This window comes from Enhydra lutris, unplaced genomic scaffold (genome assembly GCF_002288905.1).
Source record: "Enhydra lutris kenyoni isolate GAN:26980312 unplaced genomic scaffold, ASM228890v2 scaffoldscaffold15, whole genome shotgun sequence".
In the NCBI taxonomy this organism is placed as follows: Eukaryota; Metazoa; Chordata; class Mammalia; order Carnivora; family Mustelidae; genus Enhydra; species Enhydra lutris.
The window spans coordinates 54,713,709-54,730,325 of record NW_019154099.1 but is presented as its reverse complement, the minus strand read 5'-3'; the positions used below and the strand labels follow the sequence as shown (position 1 = coordinate 54,730,325).

The window sequence follows — 16,617 nt, the reverse complement described above, 5'->3', positions numbered from 1 at the left end:
AAAATTATCCTATAGTTATACATTAAAAATAATAGTACCATTTATTAAAATGATAACAATAATAATAAATGGTGCTATAGAAGGATAAGGAAAGCAGGCCCTGTCCTAATCAATCACTACACGGTATGACTGGGCCGCCCTCCAGAACCAGGTGCCGTATCTGGGAAACTCCCTGTCTGGGGTGAGGCAAGTTTGGGGGTGGGAGGGGGTACTTGGGAAAGGCAGTGCTACATCAGATCATCCAGGATCTTCTTTAAAGGAACACTCTACTAGAAACCACCTTTGCTTTCAAAGCCCTCCTTTGAGGGTATCACGCACTCCTCCGACTTTTCTTCATAGCTTTATACAACGTGATATTCAGGCTAGGGAAACTGGAAATCTCCTCCAGATCAAACAACTCCTTAAATCTATCTACAAATTTATTTTCTTTCTCCAGCCTGAACTTCATGGCCCAGAGGATGATGGTAGATTCTTTGCACAGATGGTCAAAGGTAATGAGGAGTTCCTCCAGGAAAGGGTGGGCGTAGACAACGTCAGCTGCCAGGATATAGTCGAAATTGTTGGAAGACCTGGGGAAGTTCTCATCTAAAGCTACACCCCAGGAGAGTTCTTTAACCTGAGGCAAATGCTTACATTTCATTTTGGTGTTTCGGGAAATATTATATTGCAGGTTTCCAAGTAATTCAGGTAAATCTGTGGCAGTCACGTGTGCACCTATGAAACAAAGAACAGTAGGAAAAGTAACCCTTGAGGGATAAGGTAAAGCAATCAGGTTTCAAACCAGCATGCATCTGCAATTCTGCACAATGGCTAACCCCAAGGAAAGACTGGTCAGTCCACACAGGAGGGAAATCCCTTCAAAACAGATGCTAAGGCAGCTTTATGCCTCCCCTTAAAAAAATTTGAGATTCCCATAGCACTTCTTAACTCCCTTGCATTTTTCTGTTCTCCTGGGTTTTCTGTTTGTTCAATTACTGTTGCCATGGCTATTTGCTACTTATCTACTACCTGCTAACAGAAAAATATGCTAGAGAAAGAGAAAAATTGGGAACCTTCTGTGAAGCAATCAGAAGTCACTGTTGAAAGACGCACCTGTTCTTCACTAAAAGAATTCTGAGCCCGAGTCACACGAGGCCAAGGGAGTGTAGACTGCGCGGGGCATCCTGTGGTTGAACAGGAGGTGCACGGCATGGAAAGAGGGCTTTTCAACAGAATCACATTGGAAGTGTCGTGACGTCCATATTTATGTCCAAGTTTTCAGCTTGACCCCCTTACAAGTATGAATATTCCCACCAAAAAAATGTTTAAAACCTAGCCACCATGTGAGCATAGTGTTCCTACAGCCAAAGACCACAGATGCAAGAAAGACTACTCGGATGGAGAAGATATGAACCATCTCTGAATTAAAAGTGAATAGTAGAAGGAAGAAATCGGAAGAGGCAAAGTTGTAGAAACCAATAATCAATAAAATTTGGCCCTTAAAGTAAACTATGAGCTGTGGCAGAGCCTGAAAATACTGTATAAATAAATCTAGGATTGGCAATTCCATGTCATCAGGCAAGAATAGACTGCGGTAGGGGTGCCTAGGTGGCTCAATGGGTTAAGCCTCTGCCTTCGGCTCAGGTCATGATCTCAGGGTCCTGGGATCGAGCCCTGCATCGGGCTCTCTACTCAGTAGGGAGCCTGCTTCCCCCTCTCTCTCTGCCTGCCTCTCTGCCTACTTGTGATCTCTCTCTCTCTCTCTCTGTGTCAAATAAATAAATAAAATCTTAAAAAAAAAAATAGACTGGGGTAAGAAACAGGAAAGCAGAACTGGGAGAAGTCTAGTGCAGCCCAGACCAGTTAAGAACCCATTCATTCCATTGTCATGATGACAAGTTCCTCTGGTCGTTGTGATTGTATTTTGTGGGAAATATTAAAGTGGGAGGGCATATTCTAGTGTGGGTGGGTTTGTCATTTTCAATAAATCCTTTTAAAAATCCCAAGATAAGGAAGATTCCTTCTGTCCACAGTGAATATAAATTACCTGACTTTTAAGTTCTTTGTGTCTAGAGAGGTAAACACCACCAGTCGTAGAACACTAACTAAACAGCCTCCATCTTTTATTATTTGTATCAAGTTATATAAGCAGCCTAAAAGGATCAATTCTTTTTAGTGAAACAATTGACTTCCCAAAGCACAAATGTGCTCCTGATCAGGAAGCCTTCGGATATAAATCCAGTGGTGCCACCAACTACCCATACCAAATGGAATGGTGACTTTAGGAAGCAATATCAGAAGGAGCAATTTAAAAAAAAAAAAAATGGGGGAGGACTTCAAGAGTCCCATATTTCCCCAGTGTTTAGAAAGTTGTAAATTGATAAATCTTCATTTCCTCTCAAGATTTTAGAGTGGCAGGTGTGCAATTCTAAAGACCAAGGGAATCAAGACATATTTGGGCAGCACACGTCAGAGAAGGCAGCTAAATTAAGGCAATGAAACAGGTAACAACAACAGAGTGAGACCAAAGTGAAGCAGGCTCAGGCATGCGTGGAGACTGTCACATGTGTCATGAGAAAAAGAAATGCTGGTGAGAAAAGAAGGGGGTCCCCAAAGAAGAATGGAGATGAACTGAGAAAGAAATGCAAAGGGAACCTGGGTGGCTCAGGTGATTAAGTGTCTGCCTTTTGCTCAGGTCATGATCTCAAGGTTTTGGGATCGAGCCCCACATCAGGCTCCCCACTCAGCGGGGAGTCTGCTTCTCCCTCTCCCTCTGCCTCTGCCTGCTGCTCCCCCTGCTTGTGCTGGCTCGCTCTCTCACTCTTTCAAGTAAATAAGTAAAATCCTTTTTAAAAATAATATAAAGGGGCGCCCGGCTGGCTCAGTGGGTTAAGCCTCTGCCTTCAGCTCAGGTCATGATCTCAGGGTCCTGAAAAAGAGATCCCTGGGAGATCCCAGGTCCCTGGGAGAGAGCCATGGGGCTCTCTGCTCAGTGGGGAGCCTGCTTCCGCCCCCCCCTCTGCTTCCCTTTCTGCCTACTTGTGATCTCTCTCTCTCTCTCTCTCTCTCTGTGTGTGTGTGTGTGTGTGTCAAATAAATGATCTTAAATTAAAAAAACCAAAACTTGTAGTGTTTCTGATGAAGCCCATTCAAACAATTAAGGAGTTAAAAATAGGCCTAGGTCAGAGTAAACTGGAGAGTAAAAGCAGCTAATGACATCTGAGCATTGAATTCTCTGACCCGATTCAATCAAAAATACTTACTTACCAAGTAAACTTGCCACGATGGAGACTAGCCCTGTTCCAGCTCCAATTTCAATCACATTTTTGTCAACCATATTATAGTGCTTTGCATTTGTTTCCAGAAAATAGCATAGAACAAGGGCCTATGAAAGTTTTAAAAAGAAAAGAGTAGTGCTTTGCAAGTAATATCAGAAACTAAAATTAAAGTCTATTAGATAAATCATATACACTAATGTTATGACATGTGTACACATGTGAATATATGCATGAATATGTACACACCACTATAGAAAATTATCAACAGAAGCACATCCTCCAACAGGTTCAACATTTAGACTAGAAAAAGTCCTTGGGGATTGTGGGGAGATAAGAAAACAGAAATTATGGAACTCAGTTGCTTAAGTTTGATTGTCTTTAAAGAAAGCAACTTCTAATATTAGTCATTTAAAAGAAGTGTGTGGGATTGGGGCAGACAGTGGAGGAAAGGGGGGCTCTGCACCCTTCGGGACAACTGGTAAAGGATTGGTGGCCTTGTAGAACATTCTGCATGTTGAGTGATAGATTTCATTACAATTATTTAACTCAAATGGAACCAGTTGAATGGGAAATAAAAATGTTTGCTATTCTAAACTCCCATAGTCACAAAACACTGGAGATTTAAACAGTAATCTCTATTAGCCCTACAAGTCAAAAATAGGATTAATTGGTGGAAGCATTTTCCCAATTTTGTGACTTACAAGTTTTAGCATTATTTGAGTTCACAAAATAGAACCATGGGACCTATTTCTTCCTTCTAAATGGTACACAACAAGGAACAAAACTGACTGGAAAACTATTGAAATATAGAAGATTTTTGTGTGAAATTATACCGATGGCCAAACAACAGCACCGTAACAATCCATGGCTTCGGTAATCCGAATCTTGTGACCGACAAAATGAAATTCCTCCCAGGGGGTGGTTGTTATTAGGCTTGGAACAAAACATCTTGCCATGATCTCTGCAACCACCTTCTTGTCATCATCTCTCTTCACTGAAAGGAAAAGAAAAGGTCAATGGTTGTGGTTGTGTTGGTAAGAACCGGAAAAAAGAACCTGATGGAAATGTAGCATTTCTACTCATTCTAAGTTACATCGTTGACTTTAGGTGCAGAGTAAGAGTAAGGTAAACTATTTTAGAATAACTCATACTATAAGCATCATTTCTTCCAAGCTAAAACCCACAGCTTTCTGATTTTCACCAAAGTGATTTCCATTAATGCAAAGCCACGTGAAACAAATTATAACTGGTATACCTTTTAAAAAAGCAACATATTTCAAGGGCTACCAATCTCTTCATCTAGAACAAGAGGAAGATTGATGATGGAACATTAGATCTTGACTGTTCACATTGACTACATAGTGTAAGCTGCTATGTCAATAATGTATTGCAGTAAACCCTTTATGACCCACCTTTACCCAGGCTAAAGATATTTAATACCATCCAACATGATACCTTTGTATTATTTTATTATTACTTTTTTTTATACTATTACTTTGGGGCAACTCATGGCATCTTAATATCTGTGACATCAAGTCAAGTTCATAAGCAAAATTGTCAATTACTGAGTATATAGTTAACACACTAGACCATGTTAAATATATTGTATATGATATTTCATTATTACATATTCAATTCAATATGTAATTTCATTTTATTTCATGTAATTTTTTAACAGTTTTGTGAGGTAGGCATTATTATTTGCACTTTTATAGGTAACAAAAACTAAGATTCAGAGAGCCTTATTAATTTGACCAAGCTCATGTAACTTATAAATGAAGGAGCCAAAATGTGAGTTCTTTTTTGATTGTTCCAAAACCTCTTCTCTACCCCTAAAAAGCTAGAATGCAATTTTAAAAAACTAGTTGTCTCTAAGAATTACAAACTAGTTATGGAGCAAGATACACATCTTTCTCGAAGTCTCTGTTAACTCCTTTGTAAAATGTGGAAGATAGAAGAAATTCCACCAAATAGTGCTGGAAGATTTAAACAAGATGCTGTATGTAATGTGCTTAGCACCTTGGCTATTACATGGAGCTCAGTAAATCATTATCATTATTATAATTTAGTATATCTTGGTCATGAAACTAAATAATATAACAAGATCACCATACAAACAAAAAGACTGAATTGTGAGGCACCAGATTGAAAATTCTATACTTATTCATAGAAGCAGAGAGTAGAATGGTGGTTGCCAGGGGCAAGGGTGGAGGAAATGGAGAAATATTGGTCAAAGGGGGCAAGATTTCATTTACGTGAGATTAATAAGTTCTGGAGATCCAATCCATAGCATGGTGATTATAGTTAATAATAATGTATACTTGAAATTTGCTAAGAGAATAAATCTTAACTGTTCTCATCCCAAAAATAAGAAAACAGTAACTCTGTGAAGTGATGGATAATGTCAATTAGCTTGATTGCCATGTTCATTTCTATGTATCTATACAGCTATCTATATATATCAAAACATAATTCATGCATCTTAAATATAAACAATTCTTACTAGTCGATTATGCCTCTAGAATAAAAGAAAATTCTAGAGTTAAATAAAGAAGGGGGAATGCACGGTGTGAAGGTCAATAAGGAAAGGCTTCAAGAAGGAAATGTGTCTTAAGTTTAACCTTTGATCTATGATTTGCATTAATAGAGAAGCTATGTACTTCTTATACCAATCCTTAAAGCCCACTGACTTCAAGTCTTGTTTCTGTTCTCTGAGTCTGGCTAGAGTCCTGATGGCCACTTCCCCGACCCTGGCACTAAATCCAGGCCTAGTTCTCTTCAGCATAGTTCTCAATACTTAAAAGAGGATGTAGGGAAGGGCAAGGGAGGGGAGGGGAAGGAAGGAGGAAAGGAAGAAGAGGGAGGAAGGAAGGAACATACAGACAGATATACATACAACAGTAGAGTCTTGCCTGATGGGAGTGCATCATGACCTGATGGGGATGATTAAATCACACCTCAGTCCTGAGATCCAAAAATAAGCAAGTAAATAAACAAATAACAAATACAAGTATTTCCAAGAAATTTGGGAGCAATACAAAAATTTCTCATTCTGGTCTTCATGGAAGAAAAGCTCCTCCTAGAAAACTTATTTCCCAAATCTCAAAAATCAAAAACTTTCAGTTTCCAATATTGCAATTATTCAAAGTTTTAAAATAGATGCACCACTCAAAAATAAAATGTCAGAGAATCCTAGAATGTCAAGATGGAAAACCCTTTAGATACCTTCTAGTCTACCCTTGCCCCTGGGTTCATGCTGGGTGTAAACTACATATCCAGCTTGGTCAGCCTCTTTGGATATTTCCAATGAGGATAAATATGTTATTTCACAAGTTACATTTAGAAAATGATTATTGAAAATTCTTCTCAATACTAAGCCAAAATCTGACACCACTGATTTTTTTTTGTCTATTACTCCTAACAGTAAGCTCCAAGGTGACCAAATTTTCATTTTTAAAACATGTTCCAAAATTTTAGGATAGAGGAAAACGTAGGAGGGAAAATATATATATATAATATATATTCTCTATATATTATATTTATATATAAATATATGTATATTTCTCCAGTGCCAGTCTTTTTTTTTTAAGATTTTATTTATTTATTTGACAGAGAGAGAGATCACAAGTAGGCAGAGAGGCAGGCAGAGAAAGAGGGGAAGCAGACTCCCTGCAGAGCAGAGAGCCCGATGCAGGACTTGATCCCAGGACCCTGAGACTATGACCAGAGCCAAAAGCAGAGACTTAACCCACTGAGCTACCCAGGAGCCCCTCCGGTTCCAGTCTTAAAAATTCTGGACTCAAGAGCATGGGAAAGCCTCAAGAGACTTTCAAATTTTTCCACAGCATTGAGGTAAGAATAAGTAGAAGTGACAGTCTTAAGTCCTTAAGTCCTAAGAGATGTGATTTCCAACTCTGTCCTAGGAGCTCCAATAACATCATTCCCCAGTATTCAGGGAGCAGAATGGCTAGATGGAGGTAGATCAAGTTTGACACTCAGAGGCCACAGTCCCGGGGGGCACTTCCTGTCAACAAGATTTCCTGTCCTGGGCGCCTGGATGGCTTAGTTGTTAAGCGTCTGCCTTCGGCTCAGGTCACGATCCCAGGGTCCTGAGATCGAGGCGCACATCGGGCTCCTTGCTCATTGGGAAGCCTGCTTCTCCCTCGGCTTGTGCTCCCTCTCTCTCTCTCTGTCAAATAAATAAATAAACAATCTTAAAAAAAATATATTTCCTGTCCTAAATTCTGTGATCCTTCTGTAGCATCCTTCTAAGGATCCACACAGAACCAGGTACTCCTCAAAAAAACTCTAACTTGACTTCATGCCATAGGAAGGGGCCAGTGTACACCCGCTCCACCACCAGCACAAACACTGACTCTTGGCAGAGATACAGGAAAACAAAGAGATGAAAAACTGATCATCTTCAGCAAGAGCCCCTCTTCAAACCTATGTCACTGTACTTCTTCACATGGCATCCATTCACATGCAAGAAGAGCTCTAAGAACCAAATAATATTGGTAATGTGTCTTACTGGAAGGTGAATTTTCATTTCATTCTATTCACAGGCCTTGCTAAGATGGGGTGGGGGAGGGGGGCAGCATTTGCTGTGGAAGTTCTTAAGGGAAAAGCAGGAAACAGTAATTGCTTCCTTGACCTTTCGCTGAATGTGCCCTCTTGGGCCTCCTTGCATACTCTTGGTAAGTGGAGCACTTTTTGACAAGCCACCCAAGGTATCAGGGATTAATAGATGTTAGAGTACACTAAATCCCAGGAGCATCTCCTAAAGTTCCAATCTTTGATATAAAAACTTTGCCAGTGAATATTTACAGTTACAGTCTGACGTCTCTGACTTTGCAGTTTCTTCTAAAGGTTAGTGGACCAGATTAGTGCTATGGTCCTAACAACCGTATAATAACAAATGATTCCTGGGGTTTTTTTACTCTAAAGAAACAAAACCAGCCAGATTTTTTTAGGATGGCCACATCTTTACCTTTATAAGGAAGTAAGATTTTAAAACATATGTGTGAATATATTATTATAATCAAAAATTACTTATCCTATCCTCCCAATAAAGGATCTTTGAAGAGATTTAATGAAACAACAATAGCCACTATTAATTGCAGATACACTTAAAAGAGCAAAACTCTATCCATCCATATGTGGTCATTCAAAATTAATTATACACCTAAGATGACTATGTATTGTACAGAAAATATTATCAGGTTGAATAAAATTTAATTGATAATGTTTCATATTAATATTTTCTTTTGCATTTAAATACTATATAAACACTACAGGCATTCCTGAAGAAGTCAGTCTGATAAAAAGATAGCATAATTTATAACAGGAAACCAAAATGTACCAAACTTGGCTGCTTAAAATAATTTGTCTAGATATAACATGTAGGATTTTAAAAGCAAATACACATGTGCAGTTATTTCTATCTTAAAACTTTGCTGTTTTTCACCATTAACTTTGATTTAAAGATTTTGAGGTAACAGTTTTAACAGTAGTTAGTTATTTACATTGTTGGTTATTTAACAATTTTAACAGTAGTCATTTAGTTATGTCAAAAGATGTGTTTAATATTAAGTTTTAGCAATATTCTACAAGCGCCTCTGAAACGAATCTGTAAGATGCACCATAGGTCCTTACGTGAGCTTCGTAATAAAAAGGAGAAATCTAGTCCCCAAATATTATTCAAAGAATATGTTTCTTAAAATACATGCTTAATTATTTAATGAATATGTGATTGAATCTTGAGAAGATTAATGAATGAGTAGATATTCTTTGACCTTTCATTAAGATTTGAAGAGCAATTTCCTCCAAAAATTAATAGCATTATCATACAATGGAATTCTAATTTGCATTTCTGAAGAATATTTTTTCCACACACATATTCTGTCCTTGTTACCTAACACTTAGGCCCTGAGACAAGTAACTAAAGCTGAGTAATTTCACACAAAATGTTGAATCTTGACTTTCTTATATGAAAAGCCAAAAGCTGATATCTGTATCTTTAGATAAAAGCTATCTACTATAATCTTAGAGCATTATTTTATTAATGAGTTTGATATTAAAACATAAATTTCAAAACAAACTGTAAATAAAACATAACCAAGACAATATTACAATTATGTTGCTGTTTTGAGCTCATCTTATTTTAATGTTCTTTGATACAAAAAAGATTTAACACCATTTTCCTGCTACTAATCTTTGCTGATAGTGAATAAAATCTACCAGGTGTTCTTGTTCTCCTGAGAATTAACAATTTCAAGCATGAAGGGAAAATTAGCAGGATTCTGGTATGTTATGATGATGCTTTTCTTAGGATGAAAATCTCACAGTGAATTCACTTCAGAGGCTAGATTGCCACAAGCCTTCCAAAACAGAAGCACTCTCTAGATTCTTCTCTTCTATACTTTAAGGTCAATAACAACAATAATAAATGAAAGGGTCAGATCACAGAAATACACTGAAAAGAAAAATGTCTTTAATAGCTATGACAGGTGAATTTAAGCTTCCATTTGAGGGCTGTCATGAAAACCTGTCAGCAAAATTTAAAGTAAAATCCCCTCTACTAAATGAAAGAGACTTGTCATTCAACTGAATCTTCTATTCAAAGATGAATGTCATGTGCTTCTTAGAAATAGCTAGAGATTAAAAAAAAAACAGATGTTAAAGGTATTTTCTGATTAGTAAGTGATCACAGGCTAACCTGAAAGATAGAATTCTTTTTTTTTTTTTTAAGATTTTATTTATTTATTTGACAGAGAGAGAGATCACAAGTAGGCAGAGAGGCAGTCAGAGAGAGAGGGGGAAGCAGGCTCCCTGCTGAGCAGAGAGCCCGATGCGGGCCTCGATCCCAGGACCCTGGGACCATGACCTGAGCCGAGGGCAGAGGCTTTAACCAACTGAGCCACCCAGGCGCCCTGAAAGATAGAATTCTGAATGCCTCAGCAATGTCAAGGCCTTGGGCCTGATGTTAAAACTAATTTCTGAAAAGAGTTCACAAATACTTTTTGTCTGGAGGTCTTCTTAGTTTCAAGAATATACAGAGGTTGTCTCTTTGATCAAGTGGGTCAGATGATGTTACATTTACAGAAGAAAGACAATTCATCTTTTATTGGACTGCTCAGGATGCAAATAGGAAAGAAAAAAAAAATGAGTTGTACTCAAAGTCTGCTGCTGGGATTGTTGTGGGGACAGACACCTAAATAACTGTGAAAGAAGCACGATAAACATAATAAGAGAAGTATTTCTAAAGTGCTTTGGGAAGCACCACTGGTTGGTGAATCAGGAGAAGCATTCTTAAAGAGGAGATATTTGAGTATGTGGAAGGTAGAGGGAGGTTGCCAGGCGGAGAAGGGAGATGAACTGTCTGCCCATGGGGAGACGGGCCAGGGGAGTGGTCAAAAAGCCCATGGAGGCGCCTGGGTGGCTCAGTGGGTTAGGCCTCTGCCTTCGGCTCAGGTCATGATCCCAAGGTCCTGGAATCAAGCCCCGCATCGGGCTTTCTGCTCAGCGGGGAGCCTGCTTCCCCCTCTCTCTCTGCCTGCCCCTCTGCCTACTTGTGATCTCCATCTGTCAAATAAATAAATAAAACCTTAAAAAAAAAAAAAAAGCCCACGGAGCTGGTGTACAAGGTACCTGTTGGGGTGTTGTAGAAAATAAGCCTAAGGAAGCAGATTGGGATTGCACTTGTGGGAACAAACAGAGCAAATGTTGACCTTTGTTCTCCAAGGTGAGGAGTTTGGGCAGGAATTGACGTGAGCAAATTTGTCATTGAGGCGCTCACCTCTGGTAGCAGCAGCTAAAGGCTACGTTAGAAGCTCTTGGAAGACTATTGCAATAGTCCAGGCAAAAGATGCCAGAGCTGAACTAAGGCAGCAGCACTGGGTCTAGAAGCCAAGTATGAATTTCTGAGCCTGTGAAGTAGTGGTAAGACCTCCCCTCCAGGGCAACAATCGACATGCAAGCTTGACATTCAAACTTGTGTTCTGAAGACTTTTAAGGCAGACTGATATTTAAGAGTGAATTTATTCAGTATGTGGAAAATGTATTAGTCTTTGTAGGTAGTTGTTTAGGTTACTTTTTAAACACACACCATGTGTTGATGAGTGAGTCTCACATTAGTAATTAGACATCGTGTAGTCCATCAACTATCACATTAAAATTATTGCCTCAGACTATAGTTTGATATGTCCCTTAAACAGCAACAGAACTACTCAAAGTTTCTTCTTCATAACCCAACTCTGTAAAGATGTATAAAGATGCTTGAGGAAGATTTTCATCTGATATCCCTAAATAATACGTTATACTAGATTCTGAGAAGAGCCAATTGACTGGGAACCAGAAACGTGAGATCATTATCAATGAACAAATTGCAAGTCTAGCCAACAGGCCTCAGTTACAGCTAATTCATTTATTCACTCATTTTATTCAGTATCTGGGCACTATGAATATAAAGATAGAGCAACATAGATAGATAGCAATGAGATAGACTCAGAAGAAGAAAGAGAAAGCTCCACATCTTGGAGAGCTCAGGAAAGAATCATGTGAGCCCTGACGATGGTGAGTCTGCAAGTCAAACGAGAGGACAGGACACTTCGTGCAGAGAAAACAGCACGTGCAAAAGCCCATTGGCAACAAGACTCTTGACCAGTTTTCCAGTCTGGGAAACTCTGAGAACTAAAATGTAGGATAAGTGGGGGTTGTAGCATGAGGTAAAATACTTATGTCATGCTAAAAAGTCTTGAGTTTGTCCTATTAGATAATGAGGCACAGAAGAATTTTAGGCAGAAGGCGAATGTGACAGCATTTGAATTTTAGAAAAGATCATGCAGCTACAGAGGAAGACAAAGAGAGGATAAAGAAAGGGTGCTGACCCCGAGCGGGGGCAGCCAGGTAGGTAGGAGGTACTTACAACAGGCACAAGAAGAGATAATAAAGATCTGAAGGAAGGCAATCGTTGCTGTCAGAGGGATGGAGCGGTCAGGAAACATGAGTTGGTAAAAACACATGGGATGGAACGATGAATGGTATGAGGAAGAGGGACTAGGATGATTCTAGATTTCTGGGCAGCCAGAGAAATGTAGTTGCCATAAACTGAGACAGAAAATATAGGTTGTGCAGGGGTGTAAATCTGCAAAGGGAAATTATTTTTTTTAACGTGTGTTACTCTGTGGTATGACGTGCTGGCCACAGATGTGTGCCGTTCAGATTAAGGGAGGGTACCACTGGGAGCACAGCTGCGCCACGTCTCCAGCTCTGTCCCTTTGGCTCCTCAGAGGCCCTGCCTCCCCTGGGGCTGCCCGCTAATGCCACTTCCCTCCCATTTCACAGACGACACGCAGCTAGCAGGTGACTCGCTCCCTCTCCTCTCTCACGTGTCAGACTTGCACCGTGATCTGATGGCTCTCCCCGCCCATTTCTGTCCCTTCTTTCTTTATCGTCCAAAAACATTCCCCCCCATAAATCTCCTGCACATTTAATCCCACTTGGACATCTGCTTCTAGACGGCTCTGAACAGACACAAGATAGTAAGGAGGACATTAAGTAAGCAGGGGCAGATTTGGGAGTCATGCACAGAAATCACTGAACCCGGGGCTTGGAGGAACCTGCTCCAGGGCCCCAGACCCTGTGGAGCTATTTTATAACACTGCTCTGTGGGCTAAAGGCTAGAGAGTAACTGTCACCAGGAGGTGGGCAACACAAGATACTCATAATAGTTAATGTGGATAAGGTTTTAGAAGCTTAGACTCTTAATGCAGCATTAGAAACTATACACAGAGGACTATTTGGTATGTATCATAGTCCTAACTTTAATCTGTGTGTAACTTAGTGATGTCCTATAATTCTTGGACCTTCAGGCCAAGGTGGAAATAGAAGAACTGGGCTATAGGTTTGTCCCATCTTTTTCAAGCACAACATACTAAGTATAATAGTTAGGAGAGGTAAGGTCAATAGCTTTCAGCACTGAAGAACTGAGTGTTCCTCTGGTTAGTGGAAGTCTTTCCAACAAAAAGCCATCTGATCCTGCCCCAACAGCACACACTTAATCTGCCTGCAAACATATTTTTAAAGCTTTAATTGGCTATCTAGATGATTATGGGGTGTGTTTTCTTGTGTTATAAAATATTTTAATACTAGTTGTTTCAACCGTACCTTGAACTTCTTCCATTTCCTTTGTAATCTGCCAAATTATTGTATGCACAGTTGAAATCAAGCGTTGTTACTAATGATAATGATAATGGTGAAATTTTATTCATAAACTGCACAGAAACTGAATCTTCATTCAAAACATCTAAATGGCTGGATTCTCTAAGTGATTATGACTTTAAATGTTTAGGTTTGCAAAAATCACTACAGTAAATTTACTACAGTAAAACCATTGTGTTGAAGACATGTAGGCTGCCAACACTGGGCATACTCCCAGCTCTCTTGGCCTAAAGATATGCTTACCTAGGTAGAGGCCACCTGGTATGCCTAAAGAAGGAAGGGGGGGAAAAAAAAAAGCCAGGACTGTATTTCTTAGAAAATGTCCATGTGTGGATAAAGGAGAGAGGAGAAGAAAGAAGCCAAGATAATTAAATTTGTACAACAAATGTTCTACAAAAACGTAGTACTAGCTCTTCAGGTCTACATCAACAGTGTGTGTCTACACTTTTTATCTCAAGACAATGGGGCTAGTTACATAATCCATGCAAAGTCACTCTTAATATTAAAAATGATGTAAAAATGGGAGGTCAGTTTCAAATAACTACAATTAGAGCAGAATTCAAACTTAAATTCTCCTTATACCGAAAGGTCAAGTTACATTATATATTTGTCTCTATTAATACCTCAGAGGAACCATAAACACAGGCTAAAAACGTTTTTATAGTTTAAAAACATCTTAAATGCAGGCATTCATAAAAACTTGTAGCTTTTCACAAAACTATTTTTATCTCCCTTCCTATCTAAAAAGAAATATTTTAGAAATCACAGTCATGTAGGTAGTGTATAGCACTTCAGGGGGAAAAATCTATTCTTTTTCATATTAAAAAAAACTCTACACACTTAGCAAGTCTATATGTTTAATTTATTGGTCAAAATAATCTCTTACATACCATCAGGACCGTAGGTATAGCAGTAGACATTTCACATTATAGATATTTTCAGGTTAGCAAACACAAACCAAGATACAATATGCAATTGATAAGTCCTAGCTCTGTTTAAGACATTAGGGAACACTGAGAAGGTAAGCACTTATATTCTATTAGTTGTCTGTCTTCTTAGAATTGGTCAAATTATATAAAGAAACATAAAATAATTTACCTTTTTCAGCTCCTGGATCCATTAAGCAATGAACTAATCGATGGCTATATATTGATATTTTCTTGATCATTTCTTGAAAACTAGGCAAATAATACATTAAGATATCAAATGGTAATAATGTTTTAAGTGCTTTTACATTTACCTCATAAAGCTTAAGTAACATCAAACATAGCATAGAAAATTCTATCAAAATTTTGTATATTAATAAATCATGATTTAAGATAGACCCCCCCAACACACAAGCTATCCAATACAAATCAAAATTCAGGTAAAGGCTTCAGAGTCAGAAGTTTTAAAAGCTACTGGAAGAAGCAAAGACATTACTTCACTCTAGACTATCTCATCTATCACCAAGAAAGACATCATCTTTATAATGACTGGTCAGATAGCAATCTCCACATTTAAGAGGTGTTAAAACATTGGGAGAAAATGAATTTTGTTCAGTGTAGTGAAAAACCATAGGATTAATCTAAAATACATGCAAAGTTCACTTGTTTCTATCAGCACATCATTAGTAAGTACCCAGTGTCTAATAGCCCCACCACCAAATGGCCTTTTGAGGAGCTTTCCCTTTAAAGAACCCATACCATCTCAGCAAATACATTTAAACTGAAGAAATTAAAGTATTTTGTGCCTCTCAAATAAAGCATATCATGCAAGTAAGTTTAAATGAGCAGTTATTCCAACATTGGGAAAAAACGATTTGATAATTTACACCTCAGTTTTGGTTCATATTATAAATAATCACAGTACTACCGTGAATTTATATAGCACTCCTTTCTTCCAAGGATCCCAGAACACTTTTCACAGCCACCGCATTGTTCTTTGCGGTATGTCTCAGTAAGTCAGAAGACAAATCGTTTTCCCCTGCAGCTTAAGAGTGAGGAAAGCGTGAAGTTCAGTAACATCCGGTCCCTGAGGTCACTGGCTAAACAACAGCAAACGTGGTCACGCGCCTTTTGTTCCCAATTTAGCTCCTCTTCCATTGGGGGGAAAAAAAAGACAGACATACAGAAAGGAACAAAGCAAAAAGGAAAAAGAAAAGCAGTCTTCATTATACCTGTCTACCTTAAGGTCAACATTTTTTAAATGTTAAGTCCGGATATACCTAAATGGGTTAGCTGAGTTTCTAGAAGCTTAAAAAGTATCATTCACAACTTTTGTTTTGCTGGAGAGACCTCAGAGGGTGCTGGAAAGGTCAGCCCCGAAGCATGCCTGCAGTTTACTAGTGTACACGCTGGCAGCGAGTCCTCGCAGGAGGGATTAGGATCCTGACAGCAGCAGCTTCCCAGCCTCCGGGTGCACAGCAGAGGAGCTGGAATGCCCGTCAACGAGGGGGCTGAAGAATGGGACCGCTCGATGCGAGTGTCTCCTGAATAGACCTAGAGCCAGCAAGTGAATATAAACCACTCCTACAAGCGAGTGAAGACTATCTGCAAAGTGACCCCTTTTTTAACTTCAGTGCCAAGAGTTATTTAGGACTCCACAGCGATGACGTCCAGTGAAATGGAGGCAGTGTACTTTTTATATAACCTGTCTGGGTGTGAATATCATTTTTTAAAATCAGGCAGCTGCACCGGAGAGTTAGAAAATGTGTGCAGTCGTGCTCTGGGCACAGGCATCAAATTACAATTCCTTCCTACTAGGATTGGGCCGAGGGTATCTGTTATCTGGACACTTGCACATGTACACGCACGGCTGCATCTCCGAGCACGTATAAATCTCCCTGGTCACTGAGAATGTCCTTAATAAGAACTTATTACAGGTAACAAAGTTGAGCAATACTGTAAAGTTAAATAAACTTAGAGGAGGGTAGGTACAGCTTCTAAGAAATACTTTATACAAAGTTGACTTGAGGTCACGTTAACATATTGGATGGGACTAGCATTCTGGGAGCCTGATTTTAAATTTGCTTGTGATTTTAGGCATTTACTTAATGTGTTTCTTGGCTTCCTCATCTATAAACAGGGATATAAAAGGTACTCAATATATATTTGTGGAAGGAATATGGTAAGTAAAAACAAAACAAAACAAAACCATT

At 39.0% G+C, this 16,617-nt stretch overlaps 1 protein-coding gene across 1 annotated transcript; it reads right to left on the bottom strand.

The window, feature by feature from the left end:
* Positions 1-310: 310 nt before the first annotated feature.
* LOC111147168 (protein-lysine methyltransferase METTL21E-like) lies at positions 311-15,439 on the bottom strand. The gene is made up of 6 exons (XM_022503062.1): positions 15,333-15,439; positions 14,577-14,656; positions 13,722-13,745; positions 4,091-4,251; positions 3,247-3,364; positions 311-714 (listed from the first exon to the last, which is right to left on the bottom strand). The coding sequence occupies exons 2-6, from the start codon at positions 14,644-14,646 to the stop codon at positions 311-313; spliced, it is 777 nt and encodes a 258-aa protein (XP_022358770.1). The 5' UTR covers positions 14,647-14,656; positions 15,333-15,439.
* Positions 15,440-16,617: the final 1,178 nt, after the last annotated feature.

Bases quoted from the DNA above. Each gene is read 5' to 3' on its own strand.
- LOC111147168 (XM_022503062.1), bottom strand. From the start codon at position 14,646: ATGATCAAGAAAATATCAATATATAGCCATCGATTAGTTCATTGCTTA. The intron at 13,746-14,576 runs GTAAATTATTTT...TTCCTTCTTTAG, and splicing joins GGATCCAGGAGCTGAAAAAG to GCATACCAGGTGGCCTCTAC. The intron at 4,252-13,721 runs GTAAGCATATCT...TTTTCCTTTCAG, and splicing joins ACCAGGTGGCCTCTACCTAG to TGAAGAGAGATGATGACAAG.